Genomic DNA, 23908 nt, shown 5'->3' on the forward strand with positions numbered 1-23908 from the left:
TTTTGTCATTTCAGTAACTGATCGTTGTTTATTTTACTGTATATATGTCAGACGATGTCATGGAAGAGAAAATATGTCAAAGTCAAACCTGGTTTTAAAGATCAGGGGTCATTGTTGTATAAAAGATTAAAATGTAGCATACTTACTCAATACTTTGTTCAAAAATAGCTTGTTATAATTCACTTTTAGCAATTTATTTTAATGTATACATGTCAAGCAAGGTCAGCAATGTAGGTTTTATCCTAATAAGTCAAAGTCAACCGTTTTATCAAAGGTCAAAGGTCAAATTTGTGTGAAAATGTGCAAAAAACAGCATTTTTGCAAAGATTTTTTTCATTGTTTTAAGTATTTTTGTCAACTCTAGTAACTGATCATTATTCATTTTAAAGCATATATAACAGATATTAGTTAAGGTCAAACCTGACATTAAAGGTCAAAGGAGAGGGTCTTCAAGAAACTTGCCATTATAGAAAAAAGGCTTTAACAAGTTGGGTGGCAAATGATTAGGTCCTACATTAAGTCTACACAGGACCGTAAGGCCCATAGCATAGTACGCATCCACCTCATGGGTAACTTCTTCCAAAACCAGTAAAGATAAACTGGACAAGGTTCAAAATTCAGACCTGTGGATAATTCTCGGAGCAATAAAAAACAACTCCAATAAAAGAAATGGAAAAGACAGCCAACCTTGAGCCATTAGAGATAAGACCAGAGTACAAAGCCCTTGTGCAGGCAGAGAAGGCAAAGAGATTAACATCACGCCCACTCCACTCAAAACTCGAGAGCATAACCAAGAACAGGCTGAAACGACAGAGTCTCAACCATATCGTCAAAGAACTGCAGAAAGGAAAGGCACTAGACGCTGAGGCAGAGTCGCTAGTGCCCGATAAATGGGTTCCTAGACAATGTGCTCCAAAGATCAAATTGGTGGTGCCAGGAGTAGAAGAAAAGGGAAAACAATATCAGACTCACTAACAATCTCTTACGTTAGAAATGATCAATGACCGCTATCCAGCACACTCTTGGATCCAAGCATATATCGATGGATCAGTGGAAAAAGCAGTTCATAATGCTGGGAGTGGTGCCTACATCAAATTTCCAGAACAAAATATAGAAAGGCATTGCTTTGACACTAGATGCGGCAGTGAACTGCACCGCTTCTGCAGGTCGCTGGCATTTCCCCACAGCTTGGTCTCATTTGGGATGTCTGTGGGCTAAACTTTCGGGCGTACTTCTTCCAGATAGAAATCGCTCTGCAGGATATGGAATGGTATTTGTTCCTTTGATCCGCACTGGCATTTTGGTGTCTTTGCAACACACCGCTTCTCCATATGTTTTCTTAGGCCACAGTTTACAGAGTGCTGACGGGAGGATAGTTGTTTGGCTGTGCCTGATTAGCTTGTGCAGACTGTCATGATTTGGCAGGTAGCCTCCATCATTTATGTTCTTCCAGTCTGACGCAAATCTGTTCTTCCGCAGAATCTGAGATTCTCTGTATGAAGTTTGAGGTTTAGGACTGTTTTTGCTTGGTTGCTTCCTTTGCAAGTTTGTCCGCATCTTCCTCTCCGGCTATGCCCACATTTCCAGCAGCTGTCTCGTTAAGATGTCTGATGGACCTGCTGAGAGAGTCTGAAGAGCTCACTTGAAGTCTGTCAGGAAAACAATATTTTGTCCATTTTCTCCTCGCTCATACAGTTGGGGTGTGGCCAAAGTGGGGGTTTGCGTCTCGGCTCTAAAGTTTGAGAATCTCTTGCCGACTGGATGAGAGAGTGTGAGAGAATTTGATGTAGGTACCACTTGCTTTTTCCACTGATCTATCAGTATAATATGCTTGGATCCAAGAGTGTGCTTGATAGCGGTCATTGATCATTTCTAGCGTAAAAAAATGTTGGTGGGCCTGATGTTGTTTTCCCTTTTCTTCTACTCCTGGCACCAGCCCGCCCGCTTAGCTCAGTAGGTAAGAGCGTTGGTCTACGGATCGCGGGGTCGCGAGTTCGATCCTCGGGCGGGGCGTATGTTCTCCGTGACTATTTGATAAACGACATTGTGTCTGAAATCATTAGTCCTCCACCTCTGATAATTCATGTGGGGAAGTTGGCAGTTACTTGCGGAGAACAGGTTTGTACTGGTACAGAATCCAGGAACACTGGTTAGGTTAACTGCCCGCCGTTACATGACTGAAATACTGTTGAAAAACGGCGTTAAAACCAAAACAAAACAAAAAACTCCTGGCACCACCTATCTGATGTTTGGAGCACATTGTCTAGGAACCCATTCATCGGGCACAAACGGCACTTCCTCTGTGTCCAGTGCTGCTGTTTTTCCTTTCTTCAGTCCTTTGATAATATGGTTGAGACTCTGTCGTTTCAGTCTGTTCTTAGTTCTGCTTTCGAGCTTTGAATGGAGTGTGTGTGATGGTAGTCTCTTTGCCTTCTCTGCCTGCACAAGGACTTTGTACTCTCGTCTTTTCTCTTATGGCTTAAGGTTGGATGTCTTTTTCATTTCTTTTACTGGAGTTGTTTTCATTGCTCCGAGAAATATCCTCAGGCATGAATTTTGAACCTTGTCCAGTTTATCTTTACTGGTTTTGGAAGCAGTTACCAATGAGGTGAATGCGTACTATGCTATGGGCCTTACGGCGCCTGTGTAGACTTGCCGTAGGATCTTTTCATTTGCTCTCTATCTTGTTCAAGCCATTTTTTCATAATGGCAAGTTTCTTGGAGACCCTCTCCTTTGACTTTTAATGTCAGGTTTGACAATGACTGATTTTTCATAATTAAGGAAGAATGATATCACCTGTTATATATACTTTAAAATGAATAATGATCAGTTACTAGTATTGACAAAAATACCATAAAACAATAAAGAAAAGTCATTGCAAAAATGCTGTTTTTTTTGCGAATTTTTTCACACAAATTTGACCTTTGACTTTTGATAAAAAGGGCTAGCTTTGACTTATTAGGATAAAACCTACATTGCTGACCTTGCTTGACATGTATACATTAAAATAAATTTCTAAAAGTGAATTATAACAACAAGCTATTTTTGAACAAAGTAATGAGTAAGTATGCTACATTTTGATCTTTTACACAAAAATGACCCCTGACCCTTAATACTAGGTTTGACCATGACTTATTGTCTCTTCCATGACATCGTCTGACATATATACAGTAAAATAAACAACGATCAGTTACTGAAAGGACAAAACAAATACTTTTCAACAATAAAAATTATTTCAAATAGGTGATATTATTGCAACATTTTACTCACTTTTTGACCTTTGACCTTTCATATCATGGTTGGACTTGAATATTTTGAAATTTTATGTGCATACCAGACATGGCCTAACATTTATACATTAAAATGAACTGACACCATTGACTAGATCGACAAGATATTGTTAATAAAGAAAAAAGTTAAAGAGCTATTTTTTTTATTCTTTTACTTGAAAATGACCTTTGACCCTTAATATCATCTTTGAACGTGTCTGATTATAGACGATATCTTTATAACTGACATTCTGAGACATATATACATTGAAATAAACCAGGAGCAGTTACTTATAATGATTTAAATATATCTGTTATATTTCAAACAGGAAGCTATTCATGCGATTTTTCACACATATTTGACCTTTGACCTTTGATATTAGCTTTAATCTTGGCAGTTTTGGGGTTACATTTGCACTGTTGACTTTGCCTGACATACAAACATTAAAAGGAATTAACTTCAGTGACTAATAATGTGAAAACATATTAAACAGATTAGAAAAAGTTAAGGTAATACTGTTCACATTTTTGCATAAAAATGAACTTTGACCTTCAATTATCAGGATTGATCTTGACTTTTTGCATTAAAATTTGCATTTTTGATTTTGACTGATATATACACATTACATAAATAAAGATGAGTGACTTATGATAACAAACTATATTTTAAGAATAAAAATAAATTTCAAACATGCCAATTTTTGTGATTTTTACATAAATCTGGCCTTTGACCTTGAAAATCCAGTTTGCCCTTCAGTTCTTTTTGATGAATTTCTTATTGCTGTCATTGTTGGACATATATACGTTTACCGACAATAGATAGTTACTGTAATTAATCTGTGAAAAAACTGGTAGACGTAAACTTTACCCTACCCCCTAATATTTTTACAAGTGAGTTTTACCTGCCCTATCACAAACATAAGTGAACAAAATATAGATAGGCCCGGCTTTGACACTTAAGAAATGGGTTTTCATGCAGGATATGAAATATTGTTTCCAAAAATGTATAAACTTCTTTTGGCCTCAATTGTTGCAATAAAAGTCCGTGAGCTCTCGGACCAAAAGGAAACATTCATTTTTCTTCAGCACAGTGCATGGAAACTTAGCCTATGCTTGGCTGGTAATTTAATTCTGCAGCCTTTAGCCTGCTGGCGGCCTTTGCAACCAGTGCAGACTTAGATCAGCCCTTTGAATAATAAATGGTACTACTGAAACTCAGTGATGGACCAGTCCATTTTAGATATTTAGCAGGCTAAAGGTTAAAGAAAATGAAACTGAAAAATAATGTCTCTGGAAAATCTCTATCAGGTGTTTAATTATAGATCCAAGTAGTTAACAGTCATAACCTTTTATCAATGGTCAATGTATATAATGTAGGGATAATCATATGTGAAGACTGTTTAATGTCCTTTATCCAAGAATGTAGGGTTAACGCACGTTTTTTTGTGTAACAACATCTGCAGAATCCCAGGGGATTGGTTGGTGCACGAGCCCGTAGGGCGAGTGCACCAACATAGCCCGAGGGATTCTGCAGATGTTGTTTCACGAAACAAACATGCGTTATCGCTATTCTTGCATAAAACACAACTTAAGTGCTGGAAATATCGAAAAAACAAGACTATCCAGCTGACATTAGCCGATCGAAGTCGGCCGTTTCAGGTTGTTATGGACACATGTTTTATTTATGCATTTCCAGGACATACAGAAACAGTGCGTATTTTATACATGTCGAACGGACATTCTTGTTGTTGTAATTTCTTTAATATTAAATATATGTAAAATAAGCATGACTTCCCCTTTTTCCGATATATCGGTAGGAACTTTAGTAGCTTTAGAGGCTCGGAATTATGAGAAAAGGGCATAACCCTACACGGCATCCTGTCTTTAAACAATTTGCAGGTGAGGTGCCGACAGAACACAATTCTGCTTGGTTTAAATTAATAGTCTGCCCCTTACGCTTTTTAAATGTAAATATTATCGTTTAATAGAAACTGGTATCAATACCTATATTCTTCATGTCGTTAAGAATGAAATCTCTAGGCCTATAACTAGAAAATTTTGCTTTGCACCCCACCCCATCGCGATCAAAGTTTGATAAACACAAAAATTTGAATTTTTCCAACATCGATATAATCAACTTAGATTGGATTTATAAACTCAAACATGGTTGGTGAGATCTACTAATAAATTGAAAAATATATAATAAATACCTTCTGTTCATCAAATGTTCATTAACTGTGGAAAAATCCTTCAAACTTTACGCTTCGTCATGTTTATGCTTTACATTACACACCATCACTGTATCAGTAGACTGCTTAGATGTGTAAAGTAGACACAAACATTTTTTAAAAGTTTTAGTGTAAGATTTAAAGTTACCATGTCAACTTTCTCGACTCAAATTAATTTGGAAAACGAAATTGTATTTTTGTAAATTGTTGTTTGCCTATCATTTTCAGGGATTAAATCGCGGCGTGTAAACTTACTTTGAGTCTAATACGCGTAATAATACAATAATAAGGAACGTCAATTCAGTCGCGTATTCAAGCGAAGAGTCACTATTGGATAATATTTTGACGACGTAATGGAGTAAAATTTCCACTGCCGTAAATCGGCAAACTAAATCCTCTGAGCGCTTGGAGAAATGGCGGAAAACATATTTAGCAATGTTTTATAAAGAAATTGCATTGTTGATTATCCATGTTATTAAATGGAATTGTACACAATTATTTGGTATCAGTGGTAAAAAACCTGCCAAAAGAACGACTTGTAAAGTATTTTTTTTAAATAGATCTACGTTAAACTCACTTTCATTGATAAATTGATTGATCTGACTGTGCACTTGAACTGTTGAATGACTTTATTTGATTCTTTTTTGTACAGTAGATCTATTTAAAATAGTACTTTATTTATAGTTTACCCAGTTTACTGTCAGTTTTAGAAGTGGAAACTCGATGTTATTATACCCCTTGCTGCTATTTTCGCGTTATTGTTGCATCTGGTCTCTTGTTACTTGATTTTTTGTGAGATTGTGCAATAATTATTGTGCTCTCTACAGTATTGTAAACAAATTTGACCTACTTTGAAAGCTCAGAAAATGTTTCACACCTGTTTTGTGAAAACGTGGGTTGATTATTTTAAATGACACGGTCGATCTTTTAATAAATTAAATTTATCGGTAAGAATTGAATGTTGTCTAAATGTTTGACAGAATTACGCAAGGCAACATTATGACAACTTCTCATAAATTTTACAAGCAATTACCTTATCAAATTGCTTATACGCTAGTACTGTATTACAGCAGCTAGTTCATAATAATGTTATTTCATTACTGGTAGGCAAAAAAAGGGTCTGTTTCCAGTCTACCTACCTACACTTTTTTTTTACTCCTCCCCACCCCCCACCTTTTCCCTCAATTTTTTATTATGGATAAATTTCCGCCTTTAGATTTTCAAAAAAAAAATTGTTTCATTTTAAACTGTTCGTATCATTTTGAAATATTTGAATTATGATTCTGACTCTGCAGCGTAATGTTATGAAAATTTGATAAAATAACATGATTTGAATCGAGAAATATACTATCAGGAACCAACAGGAACTGTCAATGTATTGAATTCAGTCTTATTCTAGATAATATTTGTTTCTATAATATAAAAGTACATGTAGTATTAATAGGTTATCAGTTAAACTGTGATCTTAGTTAACCATCAGTAGATGGTTTGTTTTCAATTTATGTGAAACTATATCATTTTTAAAAGTTACCCAGCTATTGGATATTTTAGATTCGAAGTTTGTGTAAATAATTTTTTAGGCATGATAAATGTCATTTGAAACTTGTATATGTGTGTTTTATCTCGAATTAACATCAATCTTTCTTGCCTACCTAGCAGGGAAAGTATACATTTGTCCGAGCTAGTAAGGGCCTCCGTGGCCAAGTGGTTAAGGTCGCTGATTTCAAATCACTTGCCCCTCATCGATGTGGGTTCGGGTCTCACTCGGGGCGTTGTATTCTTCATGTAAGAAGCCATCCAGCTTACGGAAGGTTGGTTGTTCTACCCAGGTGCCCGCTCGTGATGAAATAATGCACGGAGGGGCACCTGGGGTCTTCCTACACCATTCAAGCTGGAAAGTTGCCATATGACCTATCATGTGCTGGTGCGACGTTAAATCCAAAAAGAAAAAAGAAAAAAAAACTTGTCCGAGCAGGTGCCAGGGATTTCCCTAGGGAAAAACGTTGTCTTAAACAGTGTGCACTCTGGTAAAGTTACTCCTGTCCTTCCGTAACATTTTGTGTCTGCTCTGTAACTCCTAAACCCCTTGAAGGATTTTCATGAAACTTTGGTCAAATGATCACCTTATCAAGATGATGTGCAGAACACATGAGTCAGCCATGTCGGTTCAAGGTCAAGGTCACAACTGAAGATCAAAGGTTTGAGCTCCCATTTCGTTTCCTCTGTATCTCCTAAGCCCCTTGAAAGGTAATCATGAAACTGGGGTCAAATGATCACCTCACCAAGAGTCAGCCATGTCAACTCAAGGTCAAGGTCACAACTCATTGTCAAAAGTTTTGAGCTCTGTATCTCCTAATCAAGACGATGCGCAGAATTCATGGGTCAGTTCAAGCTCAAGGTCACAGCTGAAGGTCAAAGGTTTACCCTTTCACTATTCATAACAGTGGCGGGGGGTGGGGGGTTTAGCTTTCTTTCAGACTGCCTAATGTCAAGAGTAAAATAAAAACCCAAGTAGCCAAACTATGTATGACCCTGTACATGTACCTCATTTTGGCCCATTCTCTCATGGCTGGTCACATTTTCTTTTAAAAATTTCAAATGTAAAACTTTTCTCAATTGCTGTGCATTTTGTGTTAATTAACGGTAGATCAGTTCTTGTAGTTCCAATGGTAGAACATCTTTCACTTCAAAGAAAGAAGGTTCCGAGTTCAAGTCTCGGCGAGAACCTACCAAACACATAATGCACTTGCTGTAATATAAAATCTGTACATTAATGTACAAGAACATGCTTTTTATGCAGTATATTTTATTTCATCAGGAAGACATTGGCCAGAAAGTAAATGTGCAGAGATCAGTTTTGCTTTTCAGAAATTATTAATTATGATTTTTTTAAATAATATTTCATAGTTTCTGAACTTTCAATGTTTCTAAATGTGTTTTGTATTGTTTTTCTGTTGTTTAAAGTGGTTTATCAGCAACTTGCAGACAGTTGTTATTTAAATACTGTAAAATCATTTAATTTCAATGGCATGAAATTTCGTGGTTTTGGTTGAAACAGTAATATCATGGGGATATGAATTTGTGGATTTTAACTTTTTACTTCACCATGTGCCAAAGGCTCTGACATGGTGAGCTTTTGTGACTGCTCAATGTCTGTCGAGTGTCGTGTGTCCGTCAACATTTTCAAAAAAAAATTCCTTGAAAATCACTATACGTAGTTTCACCAAACTTCACAGGAATGATTCTTGGGTGGTGTTCTTTCAAAATTGTTCAAAACATTTAATTCCATGTAGAACTCTGGTTGCCAAGGCAACCAAAAGGAAAAACTTTTTTAAAAAAATGGTCCAAAACCTCAAGACGTAGATATTGATATTTGGCATGTGACATCATCTTATGGTCCTCAATGAAGATTGTTTAATTGTGCCCCTGGGGTGAAAAGAGGTCCCATCCCGTGGGTCACAAGTTTTACATAGGCTTAAAGGTAATTCCTATAGTTATTTATGCGCATCTTTCTGTGCAGCCGACATTTTCTATGGAAAACTGAAATGAAATCAAGATTTGTTGAAACATGTGACAGACAACCTTAAATATGAGGAATCTTGAATGAAATAAAATTTTTGATAAGTTTTATCAGTGATCAAATGTTGATACTGGTTTATGTTGTATTGACAAGTACCATGCCTGCCAGGCATCTTGCCATTTTTAGCTCGACCTTTCGAAGAAAAAGTAGAGCTATTGCACTTGCCCCGGCGTTGGCGTCGGCATTGGTTAAAGTTTTTGATAAAGTCAAATACCTCTGTTACTATCAAAGCGCTATTGACTTGAAACTAAAAATACTTATTTACCATAAAAGTCTACACCAGAAGAAACAATTCCCATAACTCTGATTGAATTTTGACAGAATTATGCCCCTTTTTAACTTAAATTTAAAAAAAAAAATATTTTGATAAAGTCAAATATCTCTGTTACTGTTAAAGCTTTTGTCTTGAAACTCAAATAGTTATTTACTATCCAAGTCTATGCCAGGAGACACAATTCCCATAACTCTTATTTGAATTTTGACAGAGTTATGTCCCTTTTTAACTTAGACTAATTTTTACTGGCAAAGCTCTAATTCAGAGTCAAGCACTGAGAAAAGTCGAGCGCGCTGTCTTATGGATAGCTCTTGTTGTGGTTGTGTTTTCACATCACATTTTAGTACAAAGACAGTGTTGTTCATATAATGTAAGACAATAGTTGACTTAGTACTGATAACACAATATCACCTTTCAGATTATTTAGTATTCAATTATAGAAAGAATTAAGAATTTTAAAAACTTTTTTTTTAACTTCTTAGTAGCAGATATACATGTAATCAATTTGGTCAGGTTCGCTCCATTTTTCGTCCGAAGGTGTTGTATTCAAGCGGTCCTAAGCAGTGACAGGGAAAGAATGTTTGTCCATGGGACAATGGCCCATCATACACAATTTTTATGTGACATTTAAAATTTTTATCATGTGACATTCAGAAATTTCTATGGGACATTTGCGACTTGTTTGCTAGGAATTCGCACTGTAGTATGTATATATTTCAGATTAAAGAAGCACTTAATTAAATACAAGTAAAGCAACTAAAACTGTAACAGCTTAACATGTCCATAATATTCAAAGCAGGTTACTTTGATACTGGGTAATTCGCAGTTCGTTTAAACTGGTAGAACTGAACAGTGCTCCTTTACACCACTGATAATAAATGTAAGTCTTCCGAACAATGCTCTAATCATACCCTGGATTCTTGAAAAAATTTTACAGCAATGTTACCTGTATGTGATAAAAGTAAACTTTGTCAACATTTAATACTTTGGAAGAAGAAGCAGAAGTGTACCCTTACTTCTATGAACAATTTTTTAAAAGCACAGAGAACTTTACGTGTAGCAGTAGACATCCACTCAATTTTATACTAGGTATTACACCAAGAGCACAAACTGCTCGTTAACTTATTATAAAAACTTCAACAGAAATAAATATATTTAAAAACGGGGTGTTGTTATTTTCATCGCAAGTCAATTCCTCATTATTGTTGATATCCTTTTTGTAAAACTTAAAGGTAACTTTTTTTGCCCTTTTACTAGCAACAATTTCCTCTCTCTTCTTGGGACAAATACATCGAAAACTGACATAAAAATCAAAGTCAAGAATAAAATACTATGTTAACACATGTTTTTAAACACTGAAAGAACTTTGAATCCCACACTGGTTACATTCCTTTACATAAGATTTGCACTATTAAATAGTTTCATTCTTTTGCATTCAATACAGTTTAGCCATGTGACACAGGGCTCATCAGCACTTAAGTCTCATGGGTTTCCCAGTCACTGCTTAACATAAAATTTAGCCTGTTACCCATACAGTTTTAGCTATTTTCATGCTCACAATACAGTTATTCATACACAAGAAAAATAGGAAAAAAATCTATGAAACAGTTTTTTCAAAATTAAAAAAAAATTCTTCTCTAAGGGTATTTTCATTGAAAAAAGTTCACAAAAGTGAATAGGAAACAAGATTTATTTTTCATTTTTAGAATCTACCCATTATTGTAAGGATGTAGTATTACAAATATGATATCTAATAAGGATATAATAAAATCTGTAAAATGAATCAACCTTATTGTGCTGTCTTGATGTATATTTTGGTTGGTATTTATAAAAAAAAAAGCAGAAAATTAGGAAAATGTTGAAAAATCGCTGGCAGTTCCAGCAACCGGTCGCACGAAGCTCGCCGATGGCGCTATCATTAATGTCTATGATACGTATCTGTAGCTAACAAAGTTATTACAGAAATAGATCTAATATTACTACAACCAAATAGAGAATAATTACATTGCTAAAATAATTAATATTTATACCCGTGACCGGCCGCGCGAAACCCGTCGATGGCGCGTTTGTAATGAACATGATTAAAAGTCACTAACAAACTTGTTACTGAAATGGAAAACAATATTTAATACTACAACCATTGTGAAGGAGAATAATTTCATTGCTGAAATGGATAACACTCATACCCGGGTATGAAATGGATAATATGAAAACAATCAAATGAAGAATAACTTCATTAGTGAAATCTATAATATTTACACCAGAGTAGCCGACGACCGGCCGTGCGAGACCCTTCGGTTGCGCTATCAGTAATGTATATGATGCGTACCTGTAACTAACAAACTTATAACTGAAATAGATAATAATTTATGACTACGACGAAATGGAGAATAATTTCATTGCCGAAATGGATAATATTTTATTTCTGGGTAGCCGACGACCGACCGCGCGAACCCCAGGTAATGTATATGATGCGTACCTATATCTAACAAACTTATTACTGAAATTGATAATAATTTATGACTACGACGAAATGGAGAATAATTTCATTGCCGAAATGGATAATATTTTATTCCTGGGTAGCCGTCGACCGGCCGCGCGAAGTCCCGGTAATGTATATGATGCGTAATAATTTATAACAACAACCAAATGGAGAATACATCTAATTTCATTGCCAAAATGGATAATATTTTATTTCTGGGTAGCCGACGACCGGCCGAAGCCCCGGTAGTGTATATGATGCGCAACTGTATTACTGAAATGGATAATAATTTATAACTACAACCAAACGGAGAATACATCTAATTTCATTGCCACACGAAGGGCCGGTAATGTATATGATGCGTACCTGTAACGAATAAACTTATTACTGAAATGGATAATAATTTATAACTACTGCAGTACAACCAAATGGAGAATAATTTCATTGACGAAATGGATAATGTTTATTCCTTCTTTGCCTAAATAGGGAATTGTAGGTATATGGAGAATATTTAATAATCAAATATTTAAACCAAATGGAGAATAACTTAAACCATCGATAATTTGTTAATACTTATTATTTATTCTGACAAATAGTGATTTAAATGATTGTCGCAATCGTTGTCGTAAAAATTCAAATTATTATCCATTACGTCATCGAAATTATTCTCCTAAACAACCTCTACCCGTATCAAGAGAGGTAGCGCTTATTACAAGTTAAAGTAAAGTTAGGTTGAAAAATGATATTTTTAATAAATATGCAGATGAAAAGATTTCATAAATCTCGGACCTTTCGACTTCGGCCAAAATTGATTCGGGATCCATAATTTGCTTACGTTGGACCCACAACAGCATATTCAAAACGTTCACCAACAGCGCGTGCTCACGAGAATCTCCTTGTTTGTACACGTTTTTTCCCTGTTTGTGCATGCCAAAAATCGGCAAAAAAACAAAGGTTTTATGCAAGAATCAACATCTGTCATACTTAAAGTGGCCTTATGCACATCTTACTGCACATAGTGTGTTTTTGGTGAATGTTTTATAAAAGCAATTTTCGGTTGTTGTGCATTTAAATGTGTTTAATTAACGAATAATATCTGAAGTTGATGCTTTAGAAATAAAGAAATCAGACTAATAAAATAATGGTTAGTTTCTTTAATCTTCTACGCAGTGATCTCCCTTACCTACAGGTAGAGATTTCTGAAGTTGATGGGAAGTAACTCCTGCATCAGTTTGACTCTTCTTAAAAAGACTGCCCCAGTCAAGTCATTTTTAGAAAGTTATTATTTCGTACTGGTAACAGGAAGGAAGAGTTTGGTATAATGGGTTAAAAACTATTATTTCCTCCACCCTTTTTACACACACATCTATTTCAGCTGGACTTTTACTTTAAATTTTACTTTAAAGTCAGGAAATGAAAAAAAGAGAACACGATAATTCACTCTAGAACAACTGAAGATGCAGACCCTTATAACCCTTACCTGCTAAATTTCTATAATGAACTTGTCAATTTGGACAGTACCATTAACTGTTAAAAGGGGTGATTGACTGAATGGCGAACAGTGCTGATCATGATCTACACTGGTCGCAAAGGCAGAATCAGTCATGTCCAGCATGATAAGGGTTAAACTTAGAATAAGTAAACAATGATATTATGTTAGTCAATCAAGCAATAGGCCTAAGCTTTTGTAAAACACAATACAAAATGCAGTACACTTTCATGATGCGAATAACTAATTGCGTGATTTATTCATTACAATTATAAGAGGTTAATATATGACTCCGGTGTGCCCTCTGGCCATAATGGCACACCTAGTGTTATAATGGCCCGACCGGATTTTTTGTCATCGATTTTTTTTTCATTTGACTAACGTATAAAAGGTTAATTGTGTGAAAAAAGTGATTTTTTTTATATTAAACAAAAAAATATACACTGTGCTCCGACACTTCTTAGAAATTCCTCCACTTTTTTTAGGTCCGATTTTGTTTTCGATTTTGTATTATCATTTTTCATGCTTTCAGCAAACTGATATGTGCCCAATTCATTATTTAGATCCTGTATAAGTCCATCTAAATTCAATAACCGATCCGACTCGCTCGCCGGCCATTTTGGCGTTGCTGAATGACGTCGATGCCAGAACGCGCAGACGTTCTGGTTACCCGGGACCATTTCGATTATGGCGCGTGAGGCGCACTGCGCCATTATGGATTCGTCCACAGAGGCCGTAATGACCGTTTATAACGGCTTTTTGTTACTATTTATAGTAAGGTATATAATAATAGTAAATAATCAATGTTTCTATTTACAAATATTTACAAATAAATGTTAATGTCTTATAACAGACAAAAATTAAATGGGATCTCTCAGAAAAAATGAAGATCTTCGAACTAATATAAATAAGAATCAGACATATTTAAATCAGATATATAACAAGAGCTGTCTGTTGACAGCGCGCTCGACTATTCGAAGCATTGATGGAAGTATGGGGTCAAAATATTACAAGAGAGATTTTCAGACAAAACCGCCTTGGAAGCCTAGTGGTAAAGCGTCTGCTTCGAGAGCGGGAGGTCGTGGGTTCAATCTCTGGCCGCGTCATACCAAAGACGCGCTTGGCGCTCAGAATTAAGAGGATAGTGCTAAGACTGGTCAGCCTGGTGTCAGTATAATGTGACCGAGTGGCATATCATGCCACGTGTCTACGGCGTGATATTCCAGTGAGGCAGCACTATAAAGTTGGGCATTGTGCTCACTGCTACAAGTAGACACCGTCGTTTATATGACTGAAAAACTGTTGAAAAAGACGTTAAACCTGAACACACACACACACGCACAAAAAGAACAAGAGGGCCATAATGGCCCTATATCGGTCACCTGAGTTTAATTGCTTGCTTTAACAAAATTTCTTTGCTAAAGCTTAAAAAAAAAGATTCTACAAGATAAGTACTGAAAGCTGTTAAAAAATTATACAGGTGGTCCAAATCTCTTTGCTGTAGCTTAAAAAACAAGAAAGTAGTTCAGCAGGTCTGTGTTAATAATATTTAAGATGAGTATTGAAATATGTATCAAAAGTTCTACATGTGGTCAAAAGTTCCATGATTTATCTTCAAAAAACAAGAAAGTAGGTCAGAAGGTCATGATTAAGACTATTCAAGATGAGTATTAAAATCTGTATCAGACATTCTATATGTGGTCCAAATCCTTTTGCTGTAGCTTCAAAAACAAGAAAGAGGGTTAGTAGGTCAGGGCTAGGAACATTAAAGATGAGTATTGAAATCTTTATCAAAAGTTATTGACATGATCCAAATTTCTATGCTGTTAAGATCGGTGTGCAAAACTGTATATGCCATCCAAATTTCAAGGCTGTCTCTTAAAAAACAAAAACGTAAGTAAGTAGGTCAAGGTCACAGTTGAGTGACCCCTAATTACTTGGGGTTATCAGGTAATTATAATTAAACAGTCTAGGAAATATGATCAGATAATTTTTGAAGTAATTTCCTATATATACAAGTGATCCCCAGGGCAGGACCACTTTTCACCCCAGGGGCATAATTTGGACAATCTTGTTAAGAGAACCACTAAGCAATGCTACATACCAAATATCAAAGGCTTAAGCCTTGAACTTTCAGACAAGAAGTGATTTTTTTTCCTATATAAGTCTATGTAAAACTTAGGGCCCCCGGGGCAGGACCTCTTTTCACCCAAGGGACATTATTTGAACAATTATAGTAGAGGACCACTATGCAATGCAACATACCAAATATCATAAGCCTTGGTCTTGCAGTTTCAGGCAAGAAGATTTTTAAATTTTTTTTCCTATATAAGTCTATATAAAACTTGGGACCCCCTGGGTGGGGCCTCCTTTCACCTCAGAGGCATAATTTGAATAATATTGGTAAAGGACCACAAGGCAATGCTACGTACCAAATATCAAAAGCATAGGCCTTACAGTTTCAGATAAAAAGATTTTTAAAGTTTTTCCTATACAAGTCTATGTAAAACTTGGTACCCCCGGGGCAGGGCCTCTTTTTATCCTAGGGGCACAATTTGAACAATCGAAGTCCATAAGGCAATGCTACATACCAAATATCAAAGGCCTAGGTCTTCTGGTTTCAGATAAGAAGATTTTTAAAGTGTTTTCCTATATAAGTCTATATAAACCATGTGACCCCGGGGCGGGGCCATATTTGATCCTAGGGAAATAATTTGAATAATCTTGGTAGAGAACCACTATATGATGCTACATACCAAATAACACAACCCTAGGCCCTGTGGTTTTGGACAAGAAGATTTTTTAAGTTTTTTCTTTCGATTGCCATGGCAACCAGAGTTCTGCTTGGAATTCAATTCTTTGAACAGTTTTGAAAGGTGGCCACCCAAGGATCATTCCTGTGAAGTTTGGTGTAATTCTGCCCAGTGATTTTCAAGAAGAATATTTATTTAGGAATTGTTGACGGACACACGACGCACGACGCACGTTGCACGACTCACGAAGGACATTGAGCGGTCACAAAAGCTCACCATGAGCCTTTGGCTCAGGTGAGCTAAAATAGATAAGACAAACAATGTACCTGCATTTTTGGATTTAGATAGGTCTTGCACTATATGGCAATGTGTGACCATGATGGTAAGCAAGTGTTCAAAGTAATTTCTATGTCAAACAAAGCCATAACTAAGCTTAAGTCCTTGTCCTAGTTATGTAGTCTTGCCTGCATATGTAGACTATGATGGTAAACAAGTGGTCAAAGTTTCAAAGTCATATGACAAACAGATTAGGCAAAATATGGACTGGTATGAAAAGCATAACTGATTTCCAAGTCCAAAAAGAGCCATAATTCAGCCAAAATCGTTGACACAGTTATGTACTCTTGCTCACAGATGGAAATCATGACGAATAACAAGTGTTCAAAGTTTCAAAGCCACATTTCAAATAGTTTTGACAAAACGTTGACTTGTAAGAAAACTGAACCAATTTCTATGTCCAAAAAGGGCCATAATTCAGCCAAAATACTTGACAGAGTTATGTACTCTTACATTCAGATGGAAATCATGATGATAAACATTTGTTCAAAGTTTCAAAACCACATGTCAAATAGTTTTGACAAAACATGGACTTGCACAAAAATTGTACAATTCCAAGTTCAAAAAAGGCCATAATTCAGCCAAAATAGTTGACAGAGTTACGTAATCTTGTCTACAGATAGAGACTGTTATAATAAACAAGTGATAAAAGTTTCAAAGCCATATGTCAAACACTTTACACAAAATGTGAACTGGTACGAAAAACTTAACCAAGATTTCTAAGTTAAAAGGGGCCATAATTCAGCCAAAATCCTTGATGGAGTTATGTACTCTTGCCTAAAACTGGACATGGTGATGGTACACAAGTGTTGAAAGTTTCAAAGCTTTATCTCAAAAGGTTTTGTCAAAATGTGGACTGGTACGAAAAACTTAACCAAGGTGTGACGCTGACGCTGACGCAGACACCGACACCGTGGTGAGTAGGATAGCTCTACTTATTCTTTGAATAGTCGAGCTAAAAACTGAAATTTGAAAGAAATGGCTTATTACAAGTACTTTTTTCATTACTGAACTCATCTTTGTAATATATTCAATAAAAAGTCTAATTTTTCAGTCTAATAAATATTTTTAGATCAAATTGTCAAGGAGAAGATAAGCCTCACTCGTGGATCAAACTCACTATCCATAGATCTGAGCTCTTGCTAAGTGGCTGGCTGGCAAAATTATCACCAATATCTACTTCAAGCTATTCAAATCAATTTTCATGCATCCGATGCAACATAAATATGTATGGAAAACTCATGATATACAGTCATAAATGTGGCCTCTAGAGTGTTAACAAGCTTTTCCTTTGATTTGACCTAGTGACCTAGTTTTTGACCCCACCTGACCCAGATTTGAACTTGACCTATAGATCATCAAAATTAACATTCTGACCAACTTGATATTCAGCTCGGCTAAGTTGTTATTCGGCAGTGGTTACTGATCAAGCGGAAGTAGTTATTAAACATCAAAATGACAAGTTAGCACTGCCAAATCATGAAATGTAACCACTGAAAAAAGGGAAACTTAACAACCACCGAATGATGTAAGTGATAACATCAGAATGAAAAGTAAGCACTACCAAATTACAAGTTAGCACTTACCACAGTGAATGGCAATAAACAATCAAAGTCGTGTTTGGCGTTCCATAGATTTAGCTAAATACTTTAAGTAAAGAATGAGACATTGAGATCAATGGGACATCTGTTTTGAAAATATAAGTGTTTCTGCAGGTAGAAAATGCTTTTTCAATCCCGGTTGCTGGTGAAATCAATTCATTGAATTTGCTTAGTTTAAGTGTATTTCAAATTCCGCGCCGACTTTTATAACTGAGATGCTTTATATAATAAAAACTACAGGTCGGCCTATTCCTTTGGTTTAAGCGGATCACTCGTTCATTGTACATCACAGTTTGCATATTTAGATTCTAAAACAAAGATTATATCCATTCGAACAAGTTATCTTTAAAGAAGTTCAATAATCACTTCCCTAAAACATGAACTTCAACATCTATTTTGCCGTGGTGGGTGTATCCTTCTATATCATCTAGTAAAATATCATTTCCAATGATTTCAAAACAGAACGGCCGTTCAGACATTTTAATATGCATTGTTTTGCAAAAGTCCCTTTTCCCTTTCATCCCATTGGCTATTACAACGCTTCCCCTGAGATTGATGTAGGGACGTTTAGAGGCGGTGAGTGTGAGAATAAAATATCCGCGGCTTTGGAATTTAAACTCTAACTTTATTTGTGTTCTGCATACTTCTGCCGTAAATGAATTTAACGTCCTTTTAGTATCTATTTGTAGGAAAAGGCTTGTCCCACTCCAGCCTTCATAATCATCAAAAATCAACCGTTCCTCCTCCGGGGTGTAAGCGCGGTGGTAGTTATTCAACGTCATCACTCTTTGCAACTCCGCTTTCAGCTTGTCAACTGTCAAGTTTGTTTCCGTGTTTTTCTTCTCCATTATGCTGATTAATTTTTGATGGATGACATTTTTCGCTTTTAATGGAATTGGAGTTTCACCTGCCGCTTCGTCAAGAGTAGCTGGAGGCATTTCTGCTGCCATAGCGGTGCATTTGTGAAATAGATCTTCAAGCGAATAAAGACAAGCCAGGTTAAGTAATTCGCACACACTAACGGCTGAGGTTTTATTATCAATTCCGTTCAGTAAGCATGCCTCACATTTTGATTTCAAAGCAACCACTTGATATTCATCCGCTAACGCAACGATTTTATGGGCATTGTTAATGGTGACATCTTTCATTACACCTGGATAAATGCATCGCAGGAATTCTTGAATATCTTCGAATTTCTTTCCAGGTAATGTCATTTCGGCTTCTCCCTTTTCTTTGAACTCTGACTGGAACATCCTTTCAAAAACCGGCGATACAAGAGCTAGAATGACTTTTGCGACATAAAGTCTTTTGTCCTCCACAATGAAACAAAAATCTTCTCTCCATGTTTTAGTCGTAAAATCGCGGTCGGACTTGTCCGTCTCCGCTAAACTAGATTTAGCAACATCAGACATTCCATCTTTTTCCTTGTGCGTATCCATTTCTAAAGAACAAAACAACCAAAAAAGAGTTGAAAGATTTTGGAATGCTAGTATATATAAACAACGATTTTCTATTATTCGCCTCCGATTACCAAGGTACGTCCCTTTACTGAACAAAACATCTACAGCTTTGCTAGCCATTTAATTGCTGAAATGCGAGCACGGTAGTCGGCGTCAGTTGACAAAGGCGGTGCTATATGTCTTTATTTATTTATTTTTTTAACGAAACATTTATGCCGAAAACGATATTTCTATTATTCGCCTCCAATTACCACGTTAGGTCCATTTACTGAAAATATAATAATACCCTGAAATCCCGAAAATAAGCCGGTTTCGATAATAAGCCGGTCTCGAAAATAAGCCACCATTTCACTACAGGCAAAAAGGGCTCATAAATAAGCCGTACTCAAAAATAAGCCGTTCACGTTTTTGTATCAAAGTTCCTTTCCCCGGGATTTGAACCACCAAGTTTTTGTTTTCAGTCCTTCTTGTATAATTTCAAGAAATTCATGATGTAACTGAGATTCCATGTCTGGAAATAAAGCTCTCCGTCCCGAACCGGTACTTTTAGAACCCTTTAGGGAGTTTTTAATGTCCGCCTGAGCTTTCAGCCAACGTCTAACATTAGTTTCTTCTATGTTAAAATGTCGGGCTGTGTCTATTACTTTATTTTTAACATTTCCAACTGACAACGTTTTGTAATGAGACACAAGTTTCAGTTTGAATTCCCTCATATAGCTCCTACGATTCTGCTTTGGCGTTTCCATATTTTACAACTTGTAAAACATCATTGTACATGTAATTATACCGCTATATAAGAAAGCCTATAAAACTGTTAAATTGATAGCACAATGCGGTGATTGTCACGTATTGTGTAAGTTATTCATACCCGTTCACGGTTTGGCGATTGAAACATAGGTGTATTTGTTTGTTAGGCCAGACAAAACTTTTTCTATGGGTAATTATGTCAGAAGTATAAGTATTTACCGACATCAATGTTTTTACTAAAAATCAAATACCGGTATGAAAAAAATGGCACTCGAAAATACGCCGGTTTTTAAATCGTTACCGGATATAAAATTATATACTCGAAAGTTCGCCGGACTCAAAAATAAGCCGGTCTCGAAAATAAGCCACCAAATCCTTACGAAAATTTAAAATAAGCCGCGGCTTATTTTCGGGATTTCAGGGTATTCATGAACCCCGACACACAAAAAAAATCATTTCTTAATTATACAATCATGTCAGTCCAGAAGGCGAAAAGACGACGTTCGGCGGGGCGACATTCGACTGAGCGCGTTCGGCGAGGCGACATTCGGCGGGGGCGCAATAACGACGCTCGGCGGGGCGACGTTTGGCGTTGTGTTGTTGCGACAGAACAAAATAACGAAATAGCACAAATCAGCCACCATAAGGGATGCCTCTCTATTTCATGGTGGTGAAGTACAGAAGGAAATAAACTGAATGTCATCAATAATACATGTATGTTTTAAGTATATTTTAACCAATCAAGTTATTTTCTGTAACTGATCAGAATAAAACCATTAACAATGGTAGTAGTAATGAAGAAGTGCCGTCATTTATTTTCATTTCGTTTTGTATTAATCTGACTTAAAAATATAATATCGAAATAAATATTATTAACAGCATAACAAACAGGATTAAACTATCAATACTTACATGCTTTTGCAGCTTTATTCCTCACAAATAACTAAACGTGGACTCGTATTCGGTAAAATCGAATGACTGAAACTTCTAATAATTAGAGCCAGACTGTGATTATCATTTTCAGCAAAGCAGATCGGTATATTTTCTGAAAATTCATTACGGGGCGAGTTATTTTTAAATACAAGGACATACTCAAGTGTTTATTCCACTTAATTAGAACGTTAAGTGGCTATTAAAACAGTTCGAACCCTTATCGGTGAAGGGCATGTTGTTTTTTTTTTGTTGTTTCTTTTTTTAAATATTGGACTCAGGATTTTCTGGAAGTAGTTGCGAACACGAGCCGTGAAAGGGCGAGTGTGGATAGATGTGAAAGAGGGGGCTCCACAAGATTTTTTTTAAATATGCATGGAATGCATTTCTTGCGATTTAACGTATATTTGTGATTTTTTTTGGATTATGACTTGACCTTGGTTTCTCAAAGAAACTAAAACAGAATCATAAAAATCACAGAATTTCATTTTTTTCTTAGATGCGGCTAACTACCTAAGAAGTGACCTCTCCTTAATTACTGAATGATTTTAATCAAAATCTCACAAGCGTTTGAGAATGTTAGCGAACGTTTTCATTTGAAGTAAACAATAAATCTTGAGTAGCTGTTTAGTATGATTAAGGGTCAATATTTTAAACTTCGCGAAACGATAAAGTAATAGCTGCACACTTGCATGTAAACTGTCTGATCGACTCATCGTTGGATCAAAATTCCCGTTTAGATATTGAATTATTTCAAGAAACTGAAACTGAAATTGTATAATTTGATTAAACGCCTATTTCTTAACAATGACATATTCAATGGCGTTATAATAATAATAATAATAATGATAATAATAATCATAATAATGACGACGACGATGATGATGATGATGATGACGACGACGACGACGATGATGATGATGATGATAATAATAATAATAATAATAATAATAATGATAATAATATTATTATTATTTAAACAAACAGTCATGACCGCATCCTGCCCCCTGAGGCCATTTTACCCCTATGGCCGAATACCAGTGCTTAAAGCCTTACATGGTACGCCCAGACGGGTTGCTGTAGAGGTTCAAACCCCATGGAATCACGAAATCACTTAATGAAGCCATCACTTATTATTTTGTAAAAAAAGGAAAGAAATACTATACACTACCCTGTCCATAGAGCCTGTAGCAGCAAATACATTTAATTTAACAAACACTGAAAATATAAATGTTGAAAAGTAAAACCTTTTACAAAATTCTTTTAAAAACTATCACCTGCTGTTATCGCATATAAAACAATACCGGGTATCATGTTTTTAAACAATGCAATGAAGTCTCTGAAATACAGTGTCTTAAGATTTTTTTTAATGTAGATATATCAAGTGATTTACCTTTGCATAGATCTAATGGTAGTTCATGAAGCGTGTTTTTAAGTATACGCATTTTTTTTTAAAAAAAAAATATCACACAACTTATTATACAAATCTCAATCCCGTTTTTATCAGGAAACTCTACAGGTTTTCAACTCATTGCTATATATTCAAACTTGTAAATCCCTTGACGAGAAAAGGGCAACATACATGATGTTTTGTGATATATCAAAAGCCTTTAGTAGTATAGGGGTCTCTTTGGGGGCAAACAAACGGCGCCATCTTGGATGACCTAGTTACTATAAATAGTAACTCATTTACATATAAGAATTCATAATAAGTGCGCATGTGTGGTGGCCATATTGGATTCTAATCTTAGAATGACGTATTTATGAGAAACGTTTTAGTTTAAGGAGTGACCTCACTCTGCTATTTAAATCTCCCGGAAAAAGTGGAAAAACTGAATGGACAAGAAATCTGATCTTCATCAAATCTTGTAAGACCTCAGCCTCAGCGTATCATATGGTGTTTTGGACAATGGCAACCATTGTATGATGAACTTCGGCGTGAAATCCGCGTGGTCGAATTTGTACATGGTATTCCAGACTACTTGAATGATTACCAATATATAAATGTTAGTCAAAGGAACCTGCTGGTCTTTGACGACTTGATGACTGAAGCTAAATGCGATCAAAGAATTGCTGATCTCTTTACCAAGGGCAGTCACCACAGGAACATATCTGTCGTATATCTCACCCAAAATTTGTTCCCTCAAGGTAAAGCTTGTAGGGATATCGCTTTGAATACGCAGTATCTGGTGCTATTTAATAATCCTATTGACAGACAACAAGTTGCTACATTGGCAAGAAGAATTTACCCTTCGTCTAGTAACATCTTTATGAAACGATTTGAACGAGCGACATCAAGACCGCATGGTTATTTGGTAATAGACTTAAAATCGAGCACCCCAGAACAACACCGTTTACGTGAAAATATTTTCGAGGCGAACAATCCAAAAAAGAGAAAACGAACAGATTATGAATATAAACAAGAAGACTATTTCAGTGGAGAATGATACTTATCTGACAAAAATGATGACAAGGATGAAGATGAGGAGGAGGATTATGATGACCATGATGATGATGATGATGATGATGATGATGATGATGAAACAGAAAATAGGAATAATGACACAAGCTTTGTAAAGAAACGATCTTTGATCAAGGGACCTCCCGGTAAAAGTAGAAAAGTTGAGATTATAGAAGAGCGATCACGTGGTGAGATATGGGATAAGCGTTTTCGGGATCCTGTCAGACAATCTATTAAAGAACAATTCAGAGCTAAAGTTTACAACTATACAGCACAAGGGCTCTCTTTTGAAGAAGC

The 23908-nt window shown here is 35.9% G+C and overlaps 1 protein-coding gene across 1 annotated transcript; it reads right to left on the minus strand.

Moving 5' to 3' along the window:
* Window positions 1-11026: 11026 nt before the first annotated feature.
* LOC128547800 (uncharacterized) lies at window positions 11027-21644 on the minus strand. Its single transcript, XM_053521000.1, has 2 exons — window positions 21133-21644; window positions 11027-19454 (listed from the first exon to the last, which is right to left on the minus strand). The coding sequence occupies exon 2, from the start codon at window positions 19450-19452 to the stop codon at window positions 18376-18378; it is 1077 nt and encodes a 358-aa protein (XP_053376975.1). The 5' UTR covers window positions 19453-19454; window positions 21133-21644; the 3' UTR covers window positions 11027-18375.
* Between the last annotated feature and the right edge of the window lie 2264 nt (window positions 21645-23908).

The sequence above is a fragment of the Mercenaria mercenaria genome, chromosome 1 (assembly GCF_021730395.1).
Source record: "Mercenaria mercenaria strain notata chromosome 1, MADL_Memer_1, whole genome shotgun sequence".
Lineage (NCBI taxonomy): Eukaryota > Metazoa > Mollusca > Bivalvia > Venerida > Veneridae > Mercenaria > Mercenaria mercenaria.

Excerpts from the sequence above, each read along its gene's own strand:
- LOC128547800 (XM_053521000.1), bottom strand. The coding sequence starts at position 19,452 with ATGGATACGCACAAGGAAAAAGATGGAATGTCTGATGTTGCTAAATCT.